A 23,065-nucleotide genomic window follows, 5' to 3' on the forward strand; every position below is an offset into this window, starting at 1 on the left:
TATTTATTTAAAACTCATCCTAGGGGCTTCTGGAGCAATAGCACAGTGGTAGGTCATTTGCCTTGCATGCAGCTGACCCGGGTTCGATTCCCAGCATCATCCCATATTGTCCTCCGAGCACTGCCAGGAGTAATTCCTGAGTGCACAAGCCAGGAGTAACCCCTGTGCATCACCGGGTTTGACCCGAAAAGCAAAAAAAAAAAACAACTCATTCTTGGGCGGGGATGGGAGGTCGAAGAAATAGTACCATGGACAAGGCACTTGCCTTGCACACGGCTGACCTGGTTTTGATCACTGGCATCCATCATGGTCCCCTGAGCCCTCGAAGAGTGATCCCTAAACACAGAAACAGGAGTAAGCCCTGAGCACAGCTGGCTGTGACCCCCAAACCAAAAAATAGATTAAAAAATTATAATAAAACTCACACATCAAGTGTGATCCTGACAGTGCCATTAGTGATCCCAGCACACAAGCCACAACAGATGTGTGTGACTCCAGAGCACTGCAGCTGAGTTTGTGTGAGCACCACAACCAGTGTGTGAGCATCTTCCAGTCATCATAACCACCACACAGAGGGAAGGGGAAGGGGATTATGGTTCTGAATGACTTTTAAACATGTATGCCCAGTTGGAGAGAAACTTCTCTTTTGGTTTTTGTTTTGGGGCCACACCTGGTGATGTTCAGGGCTTATTCCTGGTTCTGTGCTCAGGAATTACTCCTGGCAGTATTCTGGAGACCATATGGGATGCTGGGGATTGAACCCGGGTCAGCTGCATGCAAGGCAAACGACCTACGTACTCTATTATTTTCTCTGGCCCTCAAGGAACTGAACTTTTGATTTCTGGCATGGGCCCTGCCTTATTTTGGATCTCTGATGCATGTCAGAGTTTGGCTCAGCTACTATTCGTCTTTGCCTCTTGTTTTTGTCCACTCCCTGTTTTCAGGGTGCTAGAACATCCCCTTACATCTCCACAGGGCCAGAGCTGTTCTCAGTGAACATGTTTGCAGGAGAAAGCCCCATCGAGGTGGATGGTGTCTAACTCTACTTTGTCTCTCTCTGCCCATGTTTTCTTCATTTCAGACTGTCTGTTCCAGATCTCACTCCAAACATTGGTCTTTTCTGGTACTTCTTTGCAGAGATGTTTGAACACTTCAGCCTCTTCTTTGTATGCGTGTTTCAGATCAACATCTTCTTCTACACCATCCCCTTAGCCATCAAGCTAAAGTAAGTAGTTGTACCTGCTGCTGCTGCTTCCTCCAGAGTCATCTGGGGATCCTGCCCCGTAGCCTGACAGGTGCCCTTCTCGTGGGGCCCTTGCTCTCAGGTTTATGCCACCTTTGCCCAGGGAGCTGGGCCATGCCTCGCTTCAGGTCCTAGGGGCCAAGCCTGCAGTAGTCACACAAGTGCATCCCTGCAGAAGGTGCTCGGGGCCCTGACCCTTCCCCTGATCTTACTTTGGGATGCTTAATCCCACTGCTCCCACTCACTGTTTTGGATGAGAGCAGGTTTGGGACGTGTTTCGGGGGGCGTCTTCAGGAAAAATTAGTTTCCTCGAATAATGGCCCATGGAGCCCTCTCCTGCAGGATAACAGAGCCACCCTGTTCCCTGCCCGCTTCATCCCAGGCACCTTTCTGGGCTCGCAGAAATGTAACCGCACCTTACCCATCTAGCATGTTCACGGTCACCACTCTCATGTTACAGCTGAGGACATGGATGCTCAGAGAAATGAGATGACTTTCCCAGCGTCAGACAGTCAGCAGTGGCGCTGGCTTGTCTGGTTCCAGAGTCTTTGCTCAGTCCTCTGTACCCTGCCAGGTGCCAGAGAGCGATCGCTTACAGTAACCTCTGGAGAAGGTTCTGTCATCCTGGCTTCAAGGAAGGGTAACCGCAGGCACTGATGTATGTGCCAGGCTGGCTGAGGGGAGCTGGAAGAGTTGGAAGATGTTAAGAGCTTGAGTCCTTTGCTGTCCCTCCTGCCATGTACTGCGGCTCCCTGCACACGGCCTATGCTCAGGCTTCTGAGCCATCTCCCTGCGCTGGGGATCACAGCAGGGCCGCCAGGATTGTGCTGGACATATCTGGGACACCAGGGATATGAACTCCTGGCTGTACACCTGCCAGGTTAGAAGGCAGGTATGCTAAGCCCCTGCGCCCTTCCTTCCGGGCCCGTTACTGGCCTTTTCATAGAAATGTGGCAGGCATCCTGGCCACCCAGACAGTTATTTCAACTCTCTTTAGAAAGATGTCTTCTGAGCTCCTCGACCCTTCTCAGAGGCCACTAGCCTCTGTGCCCAGCTTTTGGTAGCATTTGCCGTAGAGGTAAACAGTGTTTGGGTGTGTACCTGTTTGCCTGCACACCTCAGATGTCTGCCCACTGAGTCACCTTGGCCTCTGACCTGCAAGACATGGTGTCATTAACCTCTGAAGCAAACTCTTGTGAGCTAGGCCTCCAGGTGCGGCAGCCTAAGCGTCATTCGGGGGTGCCCAGGAGGGTCTTGCTCTCCCAGTTGATATCCCTCCATCACTCCTGGAGGAGTGTGGAGATTGAACCCCCTCCTTCCCCACACACAGCCCCTCGTGTGGGGCCCACGAGTCGCAGTCCTGGGACAGGCTCCTTCATCGCGTGACCAGCACCTCTAAGCTCCAGTTTCCTTTTCAGTGAAGGGCAGGGTGCGGTGCGGCCTACCTCAGGCAGAGGAGGTGTAGTGAGGCTCCTGTGAGAGGGCTGAGGAAAGGGGTCTCCCCTGAACGAGCTGGAGCGAGGGCTCAGAAGGTGATCGCCGCTCCTACTAGTCTGAGGTGACAGGCCCCATTCCTGCATGTGAGAACTGCAGAGCTGCGGCCGCTCTTGGTGCCCTTCCTGGGAAGGAGGTCGCCATAGCCAAGGGTCTCCGGGCCCCGCCAACCGTATTGTCCAGACAAAAGCATCCACAGGAGCCACTTCCTGTCCTGAGTCCAGTTCTCAGAGGACCTCTGGCAAGGGAGGCTGCCTAATGCCTCTGACAAGCAGTCATTAAAGCCGGTAATAAAAAACACTGACTTCATTTGTTTTCTTCCTCCGTGGCTCCTGGGGGAAGGCCTGGCGCTGGTAGAGACAGGGCCTGATGGGAAACGTCTCCGAGGGCTGATCCTCTGGCGTTTGCTGGGGATCCTCATCACCTTGGGGCATTTCTGGGTCCCCAAAGTTTACTGTTCTGCTACTTATCTGATCTAATGTCTTTTTTTTTTCCTTTGTGGGTTGGACTATGCCAGGTAGTGCAGGGGTGTATTCTTGGCTCAGTGATTAGGGTTCGCTCCCAGCAGCGCTTGGGGGACCATATAGCACTGAACATCAAACCTGGCTTTCTGGAGCTGGAAGGATGGTACAGCAGGTAGGGCACTAGCATGTGACTGACCCAGGTTCAATCCCCAGCTTCCCATGTGGTCCCCTGAGCTCACTGGAAATGATCCCTGAACACAAAGCCAGAAGCTAGCCCTGAGCACAACTGGGTGTGACCCCAAAATTAAAAAACTGGACTCCTGCATGCAAACATGTGCTCAGCCCATTAAGCCGTCTCTAACCCCAGCCCTGTGTCCTGTGGGTATTAGAGCCAACCCTTTTTCTGAAGTTCCCTCAAACGTACTAGGGGGCTTAATGGCTGGAGCCTTGTGATGGGCCTGGGCCCCACTGATCTCTCCCTGTCTGCTCTGCAGGGACCACCCTATCTTCTTCATGTTCATCCAGATTGCCATCATCTCCATCTTTAAGTCCTACCCGACGGTGGGGGATGTGGCCCTCTACATGGCCTTCTTCCCTGTGTGGAACCATCTCTACAGATGTGAGTACTCCTTGAGCCATCCGGCCTGCAGGTCTGTCTCAACTCGCCCCCCCCCCCCCGCCCCCAGCCAAAGCAGCCGGGGATGCAGGGCTTGTTAGGCCTTGGCTGTTCCAGAAACTCTGCCTCTGCCTCTGCCTTTGGGATGCTCCCAGATCACGGAGGGAGGAGAATAAAAACCCCCACCGTGCCGTGAGTACCTGCGGTGTCCCCAGTAACCAGGCTTCTATGCGTGGCATACGCAAGAGCGCCTTTCACCTGCTCACTAGCCTTGCCTAGATGGGAGGCGTCCACTGTGTGGATGAGAAAGAACACGCTAGAACGTTTGTTCACCATCCCGGAACTGTAAGTGGCAGGGCTGGGATCGGAATCCAGCTCAGGAGCTCAAGCCAAGCACTTCTGTCATGCTGAGAAGGAAAGGTATCTACACAGCCCAGCAGAGCAGCCACTCTGCACGGAGCTGAATCAGCGTGATGAGAGTTGCGGGGATCTGAGCCGAGTCCCAGGGCAACACTTCCAAATCCTCTGGACGACAAATGAGCAGCATGGGGCTTTCTGCCTCATGGGGTACTTCTTTGGTACCTTCTGTTGCCCTCACTCGGGCTTTTGCCCTCTGCCTGAAGTCCTTTGCCATGTCTGTGAGCTCCCTGCCTTTGTGTGTCTGCACCCGGAGGAACCGTGGCCCAAGCAGTGTGGCGTGTTTGTTTTGAAAGTCTCCCTAACAGAACAGTGAGGTCCAGGGCCAACACCCCCTGATTCTCTAAAAGTAAAATTGGTGGGGAGCGGTGGAACTTCCTTTGCAGAGCAAAGGAAGTGTCGGGAGTGAAGAGGAGGGCGACCTTCAGAGGGTGGAGTCTTTATTGTTGTTTTGGGACTGCCTGGGTGTCAGGAAGTAAAACTGAGCAGCTGCCAGCAGGAAACTGACCTGTCACCAGGGCCTCTGAGGAAGGTCAGCAGCAGGTGGGGGACAGGCCTGACAGGAGGAGGATGTGGCATCTTCTTGCCTGTGACATCTCACCGGACAGACAAGAATCACATGCTTGGGGACGAGCGGGTTACCACCAACCTGGGACCCTTTGGCACAGTAGCCAGTGACAAGTCAGAAGGTGACCAAATGTGGATGTGTCTCAGTGTGTGACAGGCTAAGTCTTAGGGAGAGTCATTATCTTCTTCGCTCTGTGCCACACAGAACGTCTCTTCCTCTGTGGTGGGCCTTTTATTCGTACTGCCGAACAGTCTGAACACTGGCTAAGCCTCACCCAGCTTCCCCGTTACTAACTACAGGTGTTTCAGGCAAGTCCATTTACCCTTTCGGAGCCATGTTGTAGTTTGGTGGTTTTGCTTTTCTTTTTTTTAGTCTGTTAAATATAAATATGGAGAATAGCTTTTACGGGTGTTAAACTTTCAGAAAAAAATATAAAGGTAGAGGCAGGGAGGTGATGGGAAGGCCTGGAGCAGATACTTGCATGCAGGACCTCACGGAAATCCAGCACGAAGACTCCTAGGCACCATCAGGAGCAGCTGACGCTCTGAACCAAGAGTAGCCCCTGAGCACTTTGGGGTGTTGCTCCCCAAAGCAAAAACAATAGTGAGACATATGTATATGTAGCTTAGAGAGCCATATATATAGCACTGCTGTTACTCTCATCACTAATCAAGAGGTCGGGAGTTTCGTGAATCATTTCATGATCAAAGCTCCAGGCCTGGTGGCCAGCGTCATTTAGAATCCTTGGCGTAAACCATCTTCAAGACTTGAAAGAAGCTGATTTATGGCCTGTGGAGTGATGGGGCACAGAAACAGGAGTGAGGCTCCCTGAAATCTGGATAGTGTTGCTGCTGTCTGGCTGGAAAATCAGCTTCTGAAGGCTCCACAGTGAGCATTAGGTGCCAGCCCTGAGCCTAGTTGCCCTGGCAGAAAGCACTCATGCTCGGAGTACCTGTTTGCAGTTCGCAGGGTGAATCATTCTCTCGGGAGTGCCCTCAGTCCCGGTTCTCGGGACTCCAGTGACTGAAAAGTCTTTTCATGTTCAGACTTTTCATGGGGTTTGAACAGTTTGAATCCTAGCGGCCAGTGCCAACATGCCTGCTCATCCATTCACCTTTCTGCCATCCTGTACTGCTCCTAGGGGAGGAGAGAGGCACGTGGGCCGGGCCCTGCGGAGGCCCAGGCGCTGGGCTCCAGTGCTTGGGGCCAGCGTGAGTCAGAGCAGCACAGCCGTGGTGGAAGGGGACAGCCTGCTGGCCGGGCCCGAGCAGCCTGCAGCGGACAGCCTCACCTGGGGCCGAGAGAGATTCAGCCCTGCTGTAGAGAGCGCTGAAAACTGAGTACTGATAAAATACACATAAATTATAAATACTACAATACAATCCCACATACCCATCAACTAGTTTGCAAAAGGAAACATCAACCACTGACGTCCCCAAATCCCCGTGCAGCCTCCCCAGTGGAGCTGAGGTGCCTCACTGGAAGTGTACCCAGAACTGCTGCCCAGAGAGAGGGAAGGGGATTTGCCTCAATTCCCAGCTGCCCTGTGGCAGGGTCGGAGATCAGATGAGCCCCAGGTGAACGTACGGGGCTGGACTGCTGGGCAGCAGGTGATCGGGCCTCATTAGGCCCCGGTCATCTCTGACATCTCTGACACCTCCTGGTGCCTAGAACAAGCTGTCCTGTGCCCTGGGCCCCCGGCTCCATCTGCTCTGGCAGATAGCTCTAATCCTCGGGCCAGCCAGCCAGCCAGAGTAAGCAGCAGCTCCCTGTTCCTGCAAAGGTCACCACAGACAGAGCCAGCGGCATGCTGTGGCTCTCTCCAGACATACAGGAATGTGTCTCGGCCACGCTTCGTGTCGCGCCTAGGAGCACCCGTGGGCGTCTCTCCATCTCTCTGAACTTGGCCACCTTCTTGTCACCCAGACTGAAATCCACCGTGGCCAGGGATGTGGAATAACTCCCCCCACACACACACACGCGCACACACACCCGGGTGGTCAGGTTCATTTTAGAAATAGGTTATATTTCTTTCAGCAAAATTATTTTCAAGGGTCCACTGAGTGGGTGTTGAAGACGTAGTACAGAGGGCAGGGCGCCTGCTTTGCATGGGGCCAACCTGGGTTCAATCTCCGGCCCTATATACAGTCCCTCAAAGCAGTGAACGTGATTCCTGAGCACAGAGCCAGGAGTAAGCTCTCTAGCACTGCTGGATGTGACACAAAAAACAAAAACAAAGAACCACTGAGAAATGTACCATGACGGTGGAGTGGAGAAATGGAGATAACTTTGTTTTCCTTTCTTGAGGGTATTGTTGTCTGTTGTTGTTGGGGTTTTTTTTTTTTTTTTTTTTTGAGCAATGCTCAAAGCCACCATGTTGGTGCTCTGGGGATATGCAGTGCCAGGGGTCAAACTCAGGACCTTATGCATGCCAGGCATATTTGCCAATGCTTTGCTTTATCTTCCCTGGCCCCAAGGTGGTAGTATTGTTTAATAACAGTTGTAGGGGTCAGGAAGTAACTCAACGGTAGAGCGTATGTGGCACATGTCTAAGACTCAGGGCTCCACCTCTGTCCCCCACTCCCCCAAATGACAATGGTATCTGAATATATATGAAGCCCAAAACCACATTCCTTTTCTCTAGAGGCTGCGGAACAGAAAATTCCAGGACTGAGAACAGTCTTAAGTTTTTCGTTCTCCTTGCTGCTAGAGCAGGGAGGGCTCACTAGCAGCCCCCAACAGGCTGGCACCCTCATTATGAAAATCCTGATGGCAAACCCAGCAGGAGTCAGAATAGGCTTGGCAGCTCACAGGACAAGCACCTGCCTTCTCGGACTTCCTGTTCCAGTGATGAAGAACCAGCAGCCTCAGGAGGGTTCGTCCCAGGGCTCAGCTCTCTGCAAACCCAGCACTTCGGGGAGTCCCAGCTAGAAAGAGGGCCTCGCAGGCCAGCATTTCCATATTGGGGGGTTTCATTCACCACTGGCATTTCAAATACTCTTCGATGACACAGTTGCTAAATTTCAATTGAGCTGAAAACATTTAGACAGTTACCTGCCAGGCACTCTCCTCTGTTTCAGAAAAAAGAAAAAGCTTTTTAACAACCACTAGCCGCAAAAGGCAAAAAGGCGCCTAGTGCATCTCCATAAAGAATGACCCTTAGGGGCTGGAGCGATAGCTCAGCGGGTAGGGCGTTTGCTTTGCATGAGGCCGACCTGGGTTCGATTCCCAGCATCCCATATGGTCCCCTGAGCACCGCCAGGAGTAATTCCTGAGTGAAGTGCCAGGAGTAACCCCTGTGCATTGCCGGGTGTGACCCAAAAAGCAAAAAAAAAAAAAAAAAAAAAAAATGACCCTTAGGTGAAAAGCATTTCGGCAGCACCGAAGCTCTGAACTACCCATCTTCTTCGCCCTGTGACCCGAGCCTGTGAGAGGTCTGTGGGCCAGAAGGAGCCGCCCCCTTGGTGGGGCCTGCAGCTGGAGTCTAGTGGTTCCCAGGCTTGGCCACAGGGATGTTAGAAAAACCACCATGACTGCCAGGCCCGCCAGGCTGGGCCGCTTGGGTTTATTCTGTGAAAGCCCTTGGTGAGGAAGAACTCCTAACAATGCCAGGGCCCTGGTCTGTCACACACGTCCAGGTGGGGCCAGAGAGCTAGTTGGATGGGCTGGAGCACATGCTTTGTGTCCTGGAGGCCTGGTTTTGTTGGTTTTTTTTGGGGGGTGGGGCAGGAAGTACTCCGGACTCTGCTTAGGGATCACTCCTAGCTCTGTGTCCAGGGACTGTATGTAGTACCAGGGATTTAACCTGGGTCATAACAAGGCAAGCACTTTGCCTGCTGTACTATCTCTCCATCCTCCGTGGAGCTCTGGGTTTGATGCCGCATAGCATATGACCCTCTGAGCACTGAGCTGAGAGTAGCTCCTGCATCCCCTCAGGTGTGACCCATAAACTAAAGGACAGACTCAGAGTAGTGAAGGCAGAGCATGCATGAGAGCCTCTGTCTTTTTTTTTTTTCTTTTTTGTGTCACGCCAAGGGATGTGCACAGGGGTTACTCTTGGCTCATGCACTCAGGAATCATTCCTGGTGGTGCTCGGGGGACCATATGGGATGCTGAGAATCGAACCCGGGTTGGCCACGTGCAAGGCAAACTCTCTACCCACTGTGCTATCTCTCCAGCCCCAAAAGAGCCTCTATCTTTATTTTCCATTTAGTCTTGCCATGAGCCTCAGCCTGCTCTAAAAATGAGCCTATTTTCTAAAATATGGGAGGGAGGCAGGTGAGGAGGAGGCCAGCTGGATGCCTGGCCGGGCTGCCCTGTGAGCGCACACACAGGGTCTCCCCTCCTGCATTCAGGGGAGGTGAAGGCACCTGGGTCTTGGCCCGTGAGATGGCTGAAGGCTGCGGCCTCCTAGACAGGAGTCAGGAGCAAGCGCCACCGTGGCAGAGGGAAGCGCGCTCTTGGTAACTGCTGGCTCCTGCAGCTGGCTTGGAGATGGCACCTCGGAGCAGGCGCTCGAGCCGTCTGAGAAGCTTGGTGGGGAGCACAGGCGTTTCCACCAAGTTCCCTCTGAGGCCACTCCGTGCTGCCCCTGCCCCAGGCTGCCCTCCTGAGCCCCCAGGACCTGGAACCATGCTTTCTTCTGGGGCGAATCACACCTCTGGAGATGGAGGGAGTGGTCAGAGGGAGGGTGTCGGATTTGGGGTCATCAGAGGAAGAGTTTTTAAGGGGTGTGTGCAGCTGGGGACCGAGACTTGGAGCCCAAGAGGAATCACCTGTTCCTCGAACCCGAGTGCTCTACACTCCAGGGGCTGTGCAGCCACTTCAGGCCTGGAAGCACTTTTGATCTTCCACTGCCACACCTGCAGATGCAGGCTGAGTGGGAATCCAGCCCTGGCTGCCTTGGTACCTGCAGGCTCCAGCAGGCGAGGGTACTGCCTCTGAGTTGCAGCCGACTCTCCTGGACCTCTGTGTGTGTGTGTGGGTGTGTGTGCGTGTGTTGGGAGGAGGGGTGTTGGGGATCCAACCCAAGGCCTCCAGGCTTTCCCTGATATGGGGCCAGAAGCACAGAGACATAGCACCGGCCTGACTGTGTCTTTCTTTGCAGTTCTGCGGAATGTCTTTGTCCTCACCTGCATCATCGTCATCTGCTCGCTTCTCTTCCCCGTCCTGTGGCACCTCTGGATTTACGCAGGAAGTGCCAACTCGAATTTCTTCTACGCCATCACCCTGACCTTTAACGTGGGACAGGTGAGAGGCCAGGGCAGCGCAGGGCCAGGCTGGGGCCTGCTCACCCGACGGCTGTGGGGGTCTTCCTTACTCCCCCACATGGTCCTGTAGGAAAGAAGGGAGGAGCGCGGTGACTCCTGAATCTTGCTGGCACATATGGGGCCTCCCGGAGGGATCTTACAGCTGTGACTCATAGTATCATGCCTTACCAGCATCATCAAAGGAGCTGGGAGACCTTGCAGAACTGGGGTGTGGAACCAGGGCTCCCACATGCAAGACAAGTGCTCCAGACCTTGAATGTCTCCCAGCCCTCCTCTTCATATATTTAGTTATTCATTTACTTTGCTTTTGGGGCCACATCCAGTGATGCTCAGGGGTCTGCTCCTGGCTCTGCACTCTGGGATCACTCCTGGCGGGGCTCAGGGGACCAGGTAGGATGCCAGGGATCAAACCCGGTCAGCTATTAGCAGAACACACTCCCTACCCACTGTCCTACCTCTCTGGCCCATCTCTTCATGTATTTTAAATCCTGTATCTGCTGTGACTGTCACAGTGACGTGGTTTAAAAAACAGACACGCCAGGTTCCCCGTTCCCACTGCCATAGACGTGAAAGCAGACTCAGGAATCGGCCTCCTTCATGAGCTCTGACGGGGGTCTCGCACGTGGGCCTGAACCATGCCTGGAGCTCCTTGTCCGCTGTGACACATGGTGTCAGCTCAGCTCCGCCCCGCCCTCATCCCTCAGAGCTCCACCCCTTCCCCTTCTCATTGCTTTTGGCACAGATGGGCAGGAGGGGAGCAAGGCGCTGCTGTGGGCATGGGGCTAGGGGAGGACCATGGGGAGGCTCTTGCCCTGGCGTTCGCTGCTGGGTAGGGACACGGGGCTTTCTCGTGAATGGCGGGTCCTCTTTTCCTGCCTGGATGTTTCTGGACAATTCGTGTCCAGCCCTGTGGTTTACCTTAGCCTGTGAGCAGCGGAGAGCCAGGCAGGGCCCTGTGGCCTGGGTAGGACCAGGCTCGAGAGCATCTGCATGCAGGGCTGGGGCTGGAGTAGGGACCTCCCGCCGTGAAACCCACACACTGGTCCTTTGTGCCACCTCCCCAGCCAAGCTCTCTGTTCTTATAAAGAAATGACAAACAAACAAACACTATCCTCCGCTCAAGCGGGCCCAGTAATGTCTCCAATTTTTTGAAACTTTTTGTTACTGTGTTTGGCATATTGAATACATCATGGGTAGCTTGTCAGGCTTTGCCTTGTGGGCGAGATAGTCTCAGTAGCTTGCCGGGCTCTCCTAGAGGGGCGGAATCGAACCTGGCTCAGCCAGGCTGACTGCGCGCAAGGCAAACGCCCTACCGCTGTGCTATCACTCCAGAGCCCAATTTGCTCCAAATGCTGCTCTTCATCTCGCTGTTTTTCACCCTAAGATATTCTTGGATTTTGGGAGTATGTGTGGTGCCAAGGCTACCCAGAAATCGTGCATGTGAGACCCGCGCTTACCACTGAGCCCCATTCCAGCCCTTGCGGCCTTGTCTCCTGTGGTCATGGTATGGCCCTGGCTGGGTGTTGCAGGGTTTATTGGACCAGCAGAGCCCCTTCCCTGGTCCCAGAGGTGGTTTCTGGTTACTTGGCTGCTGTCCGGAAGAGGCTCTTCTGGGCCTCCGTATGTTCCCGTGCACACATGCCAGTTCTCTGGGATGGATTCCAGGTGCGGGGCAAGAGGCAGGGGACCTGCTGCGTCAGGGGTGTGTGCATGGTACCATGGCAGATGGTACCAGGTTGCCCTCCGGACAGGTCATACCCCTGCTCTGCCTCCCCACGGTGTCCTTGCGTGTTCAGGCATGCGGCACGTCTGTGCCAGGGGCCTCTCGGGCCTGGGCTTCCGGCTCTGGGCCAAACGCAGCTCTGCCCAGTCAGGTGCTTCCTGGGCCTGAGGCTCTGAGCCTTGTGGTTCCGGAGCCAGGAACATCAGATGGGGGCACTAGTTCACCACAGCAGCCACCCACGTCATGCCGGTGTCCTGGACACTGAGTGAGGGACAGGAGCACCCCTCGTTATTTGGGGCGTGCCCAGACTTCCTGGGCATCACAGACTGAAAATACCAGCTCTTGAGAATTGTAGCAAGAATGACAAGCCCCCATTGAGGTGCCCTGCCCCACCGGCTTCTTCTCTCCTCTGTGCTTCCGGCTCTGAGCCAGCTTCTGACTGGCTGCCCCCGAGTGGCTCCTCTGCCCCCTGCACTGGCCCGTGAGCTGCATGAAGGCAGGGTCTGCCCAGCCCACCCCAGCAGGGTCCCTCACTGAAGATCAGGGCCCGGCCCAGAGCAGTCACTTAGCAAATATTTGTGGACTTAAGCAACCCAAGATAGCCAGCGAGAACATGGCGTGACCGGTGCCAACTGCCAACCGTGTGGCCACTGCTTGAGGAACCAGAGGGAATGGGCTCAGCTTCCTGTTGTGAGTGGCCAGGAGAACCCTCGGGGACATGGGCACATAGTCGGGGCGGTGGGCTACAGGGCACCCCTGCAGCTGAGGCCAGGGGTCACGGCTCCGTCCCCAGACACTGCTTTGCCCGATGTCTGTGTCTGGTGCCACCTGTACCCTTCCCACCCTGAGGCCACAGCCAGAGCCCCCTGGGGTGGTCAGCATCGGGGGATCCTCCCTCTCCTAGCCAGGATGGGGCCTGCTGTGGCCCGTCCTCACTCTCCCCTCCCAGCCCTGCCTCCTGGGAAGCAAGGGTAAAAGAATGTTCCAGAGTGAACTCTCCGGGTCCTGGGGTCTATAGATGTCCAAGTTCCCTGTGGTGGTCAGGCCTGTCATGGCTGACCTGTTAGTGACACCAGCAGGTAAACGAGTGCCTTAGGCCTATCATTTTCCCTCGGGCCAATAAGTATTGTTAGCATGTGGACAGATCATTTACTAATTATAATAATGCCTCAGAGTTAGTAACCAGGAAATGACAATAGTAAAACATCTATAGAATGTGTGTGTTTATGTGTATGTGTGTGTGTGAGTGTGGGGGGGAGGGAAGGAGGGAGAGGGAGAGGGAGGGAGGGTGGGTTGAGATAGATCAGTGGGTTGAGGTCCCCCTCCACTTCCTAGCCATGTGACCAGTGACACACTTCTCTAGATTGCAGTTTTCTTGAGAACAGTATAACAACCACCAGGTGTTGAGAATATTGTACTTGTGGATCCTGTTGCCACCTTTCATGTTTACATGGGAAATAGCAGCAGTGACAGACTCCTGAAATACCCAGAGCAATTCCTAGGGGCTGTTCACACTAGGAAACCAAGGGATCAGATGCGCTCACTCTCTCTCTGTTTCTCTCTCTTTCTCTCTCTGTCTCTCTCTCTCTCTCTCTCTGTCTCTCTCCCCCCCCCTCCTTCCCTCTCTCCCTTCTCCCTTTTTTCTCCTCTTCCTCATTCTCCATCTCCCCTCTCTCTCACTCCTCTCTGTCCCTTTTTCTCTCTCCCTCTCTCCCTGTCTCTCTTCCCCCTTCTCTCCCTCCCATTCCTTCTCTCTCTCCTTCTACAGGTCAGTGACCCGCAAAATGCTTGTATTATAAACAAAAAGAAATGCGCTTAAATTTTGCTTACTTAAAAGAATAAGGCAGATTTCCCACTCACCCTAATTCAACTCAAAAACAAGGACCCCAGGGCTGGAGAGAGCTCAGGGAACTGCGCCTGTGCTTTGCATGTGGGAGACCCAGATTCAACCCCCAGTAGCACAGGGTTCCGCCCGCCCCCCAGCCTCACTGGGAGCAGCCCCCCCCCAAAAAAAAACAAAAAATGGGCGGGAGCAATAGTATAGCGAGTAAGGCCTTGCACGTAGCTAACCCGTGTTTAATCCCCAGCACCTCACACAGTCCTCCAGAAATGGACCCTGAGGACAGCATGGCCTGGGCCTGTCCCTCTGAGGACCTGCCCATGCTCCTGTTTTGGGGTTGCTTCCAGGAGGTGCTCAGGGTTCCCAGGACCCCTGCAGTGATTCTCAGCCAATCATACTAGCAGTTTGTTGGGAGGTCCTTAGGATGTGGTGCTGACTGGGCTCTGCTGTTCTGGGGATCCTCTGGGCTACCCAGCAGTGCCAGGAATCAGACCAGAGTTGACCACATGTCAGGCCTTGGCGCTGTGTGTCTCTCCGGCCTCTGCTGAGCTTTTGGCGCTAGGCTGAGGGCGGCTGATTCTGAGGTCCGGACCCCGCCTGGCAGGGGAGGGAGGGCCGGGAGCCTGGGCACGGGCAGCGGCCTCTTGGCCTGTGACATGCAGAGGGCGGGGCGCTGACTCTCCCCCTCTCCTCCCACTCGGTGTCTGTTCTCGCCCGGGAGTTGGCAGGTCACCCCACAACTCCGTCCAGCTCTGAAGTTGTCCATCAGCGTCTCATGCTCCTGCCGGAGACGCCCCCAGCTCCTTGCCCCCAATATGCTTGAGTGCCAGCACCTGCCTCTCCAGAAAGCTACAGCTCAGACCTGGCCTGCTGAAGCCACTTCCTGCACCCCACTTCTAGACATCCCCAAATTCATGACCTCTGCTGCCTCAGGGCTCCAGTGCCGTCAGCACACTCGCTCCAAGCCCTTTGCCCTCCGCCATGCTTAACGGGGGGCATCGTCAGTACCAGAAACTGGGGTTCAGGCCACAGGCAGGCCAGGCACACAACCTTCCCCCGCACTTCCACATCACCCCAGACAAAATTTTCACCTCTGAGTTTGCTACCCTCCAGCTGGGGAGTCTGAAGTCCTGCCTGGGGATGTGGAGGGTTCTGGAGGTTCTGTGACAGGCAGATGCTCAGGTTTGGGGCCTTTTCTCCCTCCCCCCCCCCCCCCCCCCCCCCCGCTGACCCCTGCCTGAGCCTTTGGCTCTGAGCTGGGGCGTGTTCAGACCCCTTCTTTCTGCTTCTGCTCTGTACCTGCTCTGCCAGTTGCTCCAGTAACGCGGTCTCATGGCCCAAAGGTGGGTGCTAGGCCCCTTCCGGCTGCAGTGAGAGGAACATGGTCAGAGGGACCCCACAGGAGGGCAATGCCACAGGGTGAGGAGAAGCTGGTGACTGCAGACCACAGCTGAGCAGGTGCCCTCACCTGGTAGACCTACAGGAAGTGACCACACCGCAGGGGTCATGTGGAGCCTGTGAGATTGGGGAGTTGGGGGAGGCGATGCTGCTGTTGGAATCAGGAGGGACTTGTCCTGCCCAGGGCGGGCGTGAGCAGAGGCAGTGAGTGTGTGTGCATGAATGTTTCACGTCACACGCCACACACTGGACTCACAAATGCCAGCCATGTGTGGGTCTCACTTGCCTGTCCCGTGTGCCTCATCCCCGTGCATCTTTTCTGATGCAGTTAACGTCCATCAGTTCTCGCTGGTTCATTTTCCCCAGTTTCTTCTATTCCCTGCCTCTCAGTTTTTTCAGAAAAGACTTCAAAGGCAAGAAAGCCTTTCTCAGGGATGGTTGGTGATTTCGGAGCACTCCATATGGTCTCTGACAGCAGGCTTGCCTTCCTGGCACACACTTGATCTTTCTCTGCCTGACCATCTGACCTGGACCAGGAGTATGTCAGGGGTGTCAAGGGCTGCAGTATGTGCCTTGCATACGGAGCCCCTGTTCTATCTCCAGCACCACCCGGTCCCCCCCGAGCACTGTAAGGAGTGGGTAGTGTGGGACTGCCTGACTTTGGAAGCCACCTGACGCTTATCCAGCTGTATGTGGATCCAGACTCACATAAAGGTCTTTTTTTCACCAGTGAAGCAGCACATAGTTCCTATCCAAAATAGTATCTTCGGGGCTGGAGTGATAGTACAGCAGGCAGGGCATTTGCCTTGTACGCGGCCAACCAGAGTTCAATCCCTGGCATCCCATACGGTCCCCCAAGCACCACCAGGAGTAATTCCTGAGTGTAGAATCAGGAGTAACCCCTGAGCATCGCTGGGTGTAACCCAAAAAAAAATTTATATATCTATCTTCTGGACCAGAGAAACAGTACAGCAGACAGAGTGCTTGCCTTGCATATGGCAGACCCAGATTTGATCCCCCAGCATCCCTATGGTCCCGAGGCCACCAGAAGTGACCCCTAAACCTTATGCCAGGAATAAGCCCTAAGGACCACCAGATGTGACCCCCAAACCTCTATCTGTCTTCCAATCTCCTTCACGAAGGCATGTTGTTTTCTAGCCATCTTTTATACTACTGTCAGTATGAATCTAGAATCTAGCCATTTCCCCTTGCAGTTTCTGTCTCTTGTAAGACTAGGCCATTCTCCATGGCCAGGGCATTTCATGGACACAATGAATTGGCTGAGCTGTTTCCGGTTCCAGCAGGGAGGGCTCCAGCCAGCAGAGCTTGTGGGCCAGGTGATGCCTGGGATCAGACCAACCCTCATGCATCCAGGATGCGGGTCCCAGCCCTTTGATGGAATCTTTCTTATTTACCCTCCAGGGCCTGGGTAGTTGAGATGGCATGCTCTCTCCTTTCTTACCTCAACCTGCACATTTGTTAGAAGTCGTGTTATTTTCTCATAGCTCGCTTTCTTGTTGCACTGTTTCTATAAATCATCTGAAATTACTGATACTTGCGCAACATTTTGCAGTGGGCCAGGGGACCGCACCTGACTGTGCTCAGGGCTTACTCCTGGCTCTGCTCAGGGAATCACTCCTGTCTGGGTTCAGATATGCCCTGGCAGAGACTCAACCTGGGTCAGCCGTGGGCAAGCCCTACCCTATACGCTCTCTCCAGCCCATATTTTATTTTATTTTAATTGTTTTTGGGTGACACCCAGTGATGCTCATGGGTTACTCCTGGCTCTGCATTCATGAATTATTCCTGGTGGGGCTGGAGCAATATTAGAGTGGGTAGGGTGTTTGCCTTGCACGGGGGGCAACCCGGATTTGATCCCCAGCATCCCATATGGTCCCCTGAGCACTATCAGGAGTAATTCCTAAGAGCAAAGCCAGGAATAACCCCTGAGCTTGCTGGTGTGACACCCCCAGAAAAAAGGAATTACTCCTGGAGGTGCTTGGGGGACCATATGGGATGCCGGAGATTGAACTCTGGTTGGCTGCATGCAGGCAAATACCCAACCTGCTATACAGTCACTCAGGCCCCCAGTAAGCCCCATTTTAAACTCTTTTTTTTCCTTTTTGGGTCACACCCAGCAATGCACAGGGGTTACTCCTGGCTCTGCACTTAGGAATTACCCCTGGCAGTGCTCAGGGGACCATATGGGATGCTGGGAATCGAACCCAGATCAGCTGCGTGGAAGGCAAACGCCCTACCCGCTGTGCTGTTGCTCCAGCCCCAAACTCTTCTTTTTCTTTGCATCCTTCTTCCAAGGACCAGCCTGTCTTTAATCATATAAACCCCTTTTCTTTGCATCAGAAAGCAGTCAGAAGCTTGACTTTCCTACATTGAAATTCTTAGTAGTGAGGCACTTCATTTTTTTGGTTTTTTTGTAGTGTTTTTTTTGTTTTTTGTTTGGGGGGGTGTTGGTTTGGGGGCTTTTTTGTTTTTGTGTTTTTTACCTAGCTCTAATCAGAGATGGGCTGGAGCCATAGCACAGCGGGTAGGGCGTTTGCCTTGCATGCGGCCAACCCTGGTTGACTCCTCTGCCCCTCTTGGAGAGCCTGGCAAGCTACCGAGAGTACCCCACCCACACGGCAGAGCCTGACAAGCTCCCTGTGGCATATTCCATGTGCCAAAAACAGTAACAAGTCTCACAATGGAGACATTACTGGTGCCCGCTCAAGCAAATTGATGAACAGTAGGGCAGTGCAGACAGTGCTCAGAGATCATTCCTGGGAATCAAACCAAGGTCCACCACATTCCGGCAGGTGCCTTATCCTGTGCTCTCCATCCCCCCTGCCTAGGAAATTTGACCCCTACTTGTCTGACTTGACGTGTGCAGCTTTGGAGTTGGCTCATTTCTTATTTTCTTTCTGGGTCACACCCGGCCATGCCTAAGAGTTACTCCTGGCTTTGAACTCAGGAATTACTCCTGGCGGTGCTGAGGGAACCATAATGGGATGATGAGAATTGAACCCGGGTTGGCCACATGCAAGGCAAACGCCCTACCTGCTGTGCTATTGCACCAGCCCCAGTTGTTTCATTTCTTTTGTTTGAACTGTGGCGCCTGCCTCAAGTCTGCGCCGGGTGGGGGCCCAGTCCACTCAGTCCTCGGCAGCCCCTCTGCTCCTCTGAGAACTGTTCCCAGCCCCCCCAGCTCTCCTGATGCCTCAGCAGTGGAACTCTGTGCCTGGGGAGCAGGGAGGGGCATGCCTGGTGCCTGGTCACACATCTGGCTCCCAGTGTGCTTCCACCCTCTGCAGGACCTCCAGACTTTGATTGCCCACAAGACTGCAGCAGGACCTTCCTGGAGGGCTGTGGTGAGGTTGTCTGGAGCTGACAAGAACCTGGGCTCCCCCCTCCTATTTGGCTTCTTGACTATGCCCCACCCCATCCCCCCATTTGAGAGGCTACTCAGGACAGGGTTTGGGCTTTAGAGGTTCAGCCTCTGACTTACTCCTTTGCCAGGTGCCTCCCACCTCAGCCATGAGCAGGTGACAGTTGGCACATCTGAGACCTAGGAAACTTGGAGTGGGTATCTGCTGAGTGCCCACTATCCCCACATCCTCCTGGTGGGCCCCGCTGGGGCACTTGGGACAGTGTAAAGCTGCAGGTCCGATGAAGGGACCTTGGCAAATACCTGTTCCCTCTGAAAGGGAACACAGGTGGGGTTTTGGGGGGTGGTGGTTGTGCCACATCCAGCTGTGTGCAGGGGCTGCCCGTGGCTCTGTGCTCAGATGTGACCCCTGGCAGTCAGTGGACCATATATGGTGGAGGGTCAATGCCTTAATCTTAGGACCGTCCCTCCAGTCTCTGTAATGAACAAGTTGGTTTGGGTTTGGGTTTTTTGTATTTTTGGTTTTGGGGCACAACTGGTGTGGTTGCACATAACCAGGACGTACTCCTGGCTATGCAGTCAGGAATCACTCCTGGCGAGCTCGGGGGACCATAGGGGATGGTGGGGATTAAATCAGGGTTCGGTGCATGCAAGGCAGACACTCCCCTCTATCGCTCCAGCCCCTGTAGTGGGTTTCTGAATATGTGGCCCGGGCAGGAGAGACTGAGTGGGTCCCACACTGGGAACGCAGAGCCCCTCAGGGAACCCTACCCAGTGCAGGGCCAGTGCCTTGACCACCAGCTGTCACTCAGACCAACAAAGGACTCCAGACTCGCTTGTCTGTGCAGCAGAGGTTCATGGGGCCCAGCACAACCTGGGCATGCAGTGTGCAGTGGATGGGACGGCATCTGAGACCTAAGACAGAAATGGGAGAGAACATTCCAGGCGGAGGGAGAAGGCTGCCAGGAAAAAAAGGGACCAGTGTGGCTGGCGTGGGAGGTGGGGGGGCTGGTGGTGGTGTGTGTAGGCAAGGGCTGGCGTTCCCTGTCTGAGGGGCCCAGCAAGAGCCTCAAATGCACCAGAAAGAGTGAAAGCTGGACAGTAACAGACGGAAACTACTTTGAAAAGCTCCTTCCTTGGGGCTGGAGCAATAGCACAGCGGGTAGGGCGTTTGCCTTGCACGCGCCAACCCAGGTTCGATTCCCTGCATCCCATATGGACCCCTGAGCACCACCAGGAGTGATTCCTGAGTGCAGAGCCAGGAGTAACCCCATTGCTGGGTGTGACCCAAAAAGCAAAAAAAAAGAAAAAGAAAAGAAAAGCTCAGTCCGACTCCTAGGGAGAGGGGACCGGGATGGGGAGTGGAAGGCGAGGTGGACCTGGCCACTGATTGGAGGCTAGGCTGAGTGACCTGGAGGAGGTGAGCAAGTGGGCTGAGCACCCAGAGGGAAGATTGGGGAACCCGGGTTCACACTGTACTCCTGGAGTGAGAAGTGGGTAAGACAGCGGGATGAGGGACGGGCACCCTAACAGTGGGCACCCAGAGGGGAGGGGCTGGAATCACAGAGAGGGGGAGAGGCAGGGCGGTACAGTAGAAGCGGTTGCTGACGATGCCAGCAAGACTTTCTGGGGCTAAACATAGATCCAAATGTAGGATCTATTGGACAGAGGCTCCCCCACACCTGCCTCATTTGTCAGGGGTCCGAGGTTAGGGAGGAGGTACCCCAAGTCCTCTAACTCCCGCCTTCCCCTGCAGATCCTGCTCATCTCCGACTACTTCTATGCGTTCCTGCGGCGGGAGTACTACCTCACACACGGCCTCCACCTGACGGCCAAGGACGGCACCGAGGCCATGCTCGTGCTCAAGTAGGCCCCGGAGGCCCAGGCTTGCACAGACTGTAGGGGGCCGCGCCCTCAGGCCAGAGTTGCCAGCAGGCAAGTGCTGGGACAGATGAGGTTCAAGTCCAGGGTCCTGAGTTTCTGGCACCAGAGGGAAGCCATGGCTGGCAGCGAGGCCTGCGGGAGCAGCCAGGAGCCCCGTTTCAAGCTGCCCGTGCGACCCTGCACACTAAGCAGAAGGTAGCCTGTGAGGCTGTGGTGACTCAATAAATGTTTTTGCTATGAACAAGTCTCCCCTGCATTCGTGCTGGACTCCAGGAAGGGGTCAGGGCTCTGGGCCCAAATTCCACCCATAGGCCCTCTGCACAGGTGTGCATTTCCAGGAGTCTGGGACCCACAGAACCCACGTCTTGCCCGGAGAATGGTAAAGGGCAGCCCCCCACACACACACACCCTTCCCCGTTTCCAAGCAGCTGGAGACAGAAGGCCAGGCAGGCCTGAGCGGTCTTTATTCTGCGGAGGGTCAGAGACCCAGATCCATACAGCATGTCAGGATGGGAGAGCCGGGGGCCAGTCCTGGGGGAAGAGGGGCAGGGGGGTCCAGGCAGGGGTAGCGCCTCAGGTGGGGGAGGGCAGGTGGGCAGACAGGCAGGGGCCTAAAATTAAAAAAAAAAAAACACAAACACGCAGCGCAGGGGTGCTGGGGACTGTTCCCCATCCCCATCCCAGCCAGCACTCAGGAGAAACCCTAACAGGGGACTGGTCCAGGAGCCACCCAGAGGCCAGTAGGCCTGATGGGGGTCCCCTGGCCCTGGGGATGGCATTTCTGCCCGGCCCGCCAGGGGCAGAGGCAGCTCAGTTCAGGAGCCAGGAGTTCCCTGGGCAGTGCCTGACAGGACCCCCCACTCCCAGGCCACACCCCCACCCCCACCCCACCCCACTGCTGGCTCAGAAACCGAAGGTTTCCTGGGAGGCGTAGACCATGTAGAGGAAGCCATCGTCGTCCTTCTCCTGCTCGTAGATGTCGGCGATGGGCGTGGACACGCTCACCATGCTGTGCTGGTTGACCAGCAGGAAGAAGGCCTGCGTGGGGTTCAGCTGCAGGCGGCGCCTGGGATGGGGGGGCGGGCAGAGACGCTCAATGACCCCGGGAGGCTCCATGCAGCCCACCCATCTGGCCTGGCTGCAGGCTCTCCCGACAGGACGCTGACCCCGGCCCTGACCTTGACCTCTTCCCTACCTCCCGCCCCAGAGCTGGAACCCAGGCGAGTCACCCCTGAGCCCCGCACTTGTACTTCTCGGGACGACTCAGCCTCCTGCCCCACCCCCGCCTGCCCCAGTCCCCCTCTGGCAGCTGCTGTCCCCCGCGCACCGGATGATCTTGACCAACTCGCTCATGTTGACATGATCTGGGACCAGAAACTTGGTCTTGTCCAGGACGGGCAGCTGCTTCTCCCCCTTGTAGCGTTCGATGATCACCTGAGGGCGGGCGGGCGAGGTGGGAGCCGTGAGGCCGGGGCGGGGCAGGGGGCAGGGGCGGGGGTGGCCGGGGCGGCCGGACTCACCGGGATCTTGCTGGGGTGCTGGTCGCGGATCTGCTGCACCTCCTTACAGCGGTCGGCTGCGGACAGCGGGCGGTCAGCGCGGCGGGGGCCCAGGTCCTCCCCGCGCTTCCGCCCCGCCCGGCCCCAAGGGGGCGGCTACCGCCTCGCCCCGCCCCCGGCACCCCCCCGGGCCCGCACCCCCCCCTCCCCGTGGCCCTCGGGCACAGGACCCCGGGCCCAATCGCGTCGCGAGCCACAGGCCCAGGCCAAAGCCTGTCCCCGATCCTGGGGTTCGACGGGGCCTGACGTCACGGGCCTGACATCACCTGCGGCCGCCGGGGCGGTGGGTTGGGGACCCCCCCCCCGCCGCACTCCGTGCCCCCACCCTCGTGCTGGCAGCCCGCCCGGCGCCGGGCCTTACCGAAGCTCCGCCGCTGCTTGAAAGGCCGGTCCGAGGGCATCGCGCGGGCCCGGCGGGGCGCGCAGGCCGGGGGCAGGGGCGCGGCGCTGTGGCTGGGCTCGGGGGCTCCGGGGTCTCGGCGCTGGCGCTCAAGGGCTCCGGGACTCACGCTGAGCCCGGCGGCGGCGGCGCGGGGAGGTAACTCGCCCGGGTGACGTCAGGTCACAACATTCCTTAAAGGGGAGGCCGGCGCGCCGCTCCCATTGGGCCGACGCAAAACCCGCCCGCCCGGACCCGTGACGTCACGGCGCCGCGAGCCGGATTCGCGACCTCCGCGTCTCGGGCGGCGGTGGGCGGGGGCGCGTCACAGGCCCGTGACGTCATGCCTGCGCGCCCCTCGCCCGGGGTTGGCGAACTGGTTGGAAAACTGGCGGGGAGCAGGTTTGCGGCTGCAGAGGCTGCGGAGCTCGGGCCCGGGCAGCCCCGCGCAGCTCTTCCCGTCAGCACTAAGTCACCCGACCGCGCAGCCTGACCCCTGGCAGGGACTGTCCTAGGGCGATGCGGTGGACCTCTGTTTCCCAAACGGTCGTGTTTTCTCGAGCTCCTGGTCAGAGAAAGAGGAGAGGAGGAAAACCTGGAGGAGAGAGATGCTGGAAAAGAACCCAGGCTTTTCTAGAACTGCAAATTAGCGCTATTGAAAGTCAGCTCCAAGGACTTGGTGAGAAGACAGATTAGATGCAGCAAAAGAGAAAATCGTTCAACTGGAGGATACATCAGAAGCAGTTAATTACAGAAGCAGGTGACGGCAAATATCTAGGAGGACTGTGTCTAGAAAAAGCGAGAACTGGCAACCAGGAGAGACTGGAG

General features: G+C 56.0%; 2 protein-coding genes across 2 annotated transcripts in view; one reads left to right on the forward strand and one right to left on the reverse strand.

The window, feature by feature from the left end:
- The window catches only part of PIGU (phosphatidylinositol glycan anchor biosynthesis class U), a 105,465-nt gene extending 85,001 nt beyond the window's left edge, over window positions 1-20,464 (forward strand). Inside the window, exons 9-12 of the mRNA XM_056121645.1 lie at window positions 1,082-1,225; window positions 3,696-3,820; window positions 9,910-10,052; window positions 20,172-20,464. Coding sequence (XP_055977620.1) covers window positions 1,082-1,225; window positions 3,696-3,820; window positions 9,910-10,052; window positions 20,172-20,285 — 526 coding nt within the window. The 3' untranslated portion in view covers window positions 20,286-20,464. The remainder of the gene's footprint in view (window positions 1-1,081; window positions 1,226-3,695; window positions 3,821-9,909; window positions 10,053-20,171) is intronic.
- A 276-nt stretch (window positions 20,465-20,740) lies between these two features.
- MAP1LC3A (microtubule associated protein 1 light chain 3 alpha) lies at window positions 20,741-22,430 on the reverse strand. The gene is made up of 4 exons (XM_056121519.1): window positions 22,220-22,430; window positions 21,820-21,875; window positions 21,627-21,733; window positions 20,741-21,365 (listed from the first exon to the last, which is right to left on the reverse strand). The coding sequence occupies exons 1-4, from the start codon at window positions 22,257-22,259 to the stop codon at window positions 21,203-21,205; spliced, it is 366 nt and encodes a 121-aa protein (XP_055977494.1). The 5' UTR covers window positions 22,260-22,430; the 3' UTR covers window positions 20,741-21,202.
- Between the last annotated feature and the right edge of the window lie 635 nt (window positions 22,431-23,065).

This window comes from Sorex fumeus, unplaced genomic scaffold (assembly GCF_029834395.1).
Source record: "Sorex fumeus unplaced genomic scaffold, SorFum_2.1 ptg000044l, whole genome shotgun sequence".
Classification (NCBI taxonomy): Eukaryota; Metazoa; Chordata; class Mammalia; order Eulipotyphla; family Soricidae; genus Sorex; species Sorex fumeus.

What these genes read in the sequence shown, in the direction of transcription:
- MAP1LC3A (XM_056121519.1), bottom strand. Translation starts at nt 22,259, where the DNA reads ATGCCCTCGGACCGGCCTTTCAAGCAGCGGCGGAGCTTCG. An exon ending in AGCACCCCAGCAAGATCCCG is followed by an intron (nt 21,734 to 21,819) that starts GTGAGTCCGGCC and finishes GCCCGCCCTCAG; the next exon opens with GTGATCATCGAACGCTACAA. An exon ending in GAGTTGGTCAAGATCATCCG is followed by an intron (nt 21,366 to 21,626) that starts GTGCGCGGGGGA and finishes CCCCCATCCCAG; the next exon opens with GCGCCGCCTGCAGCTGAACC.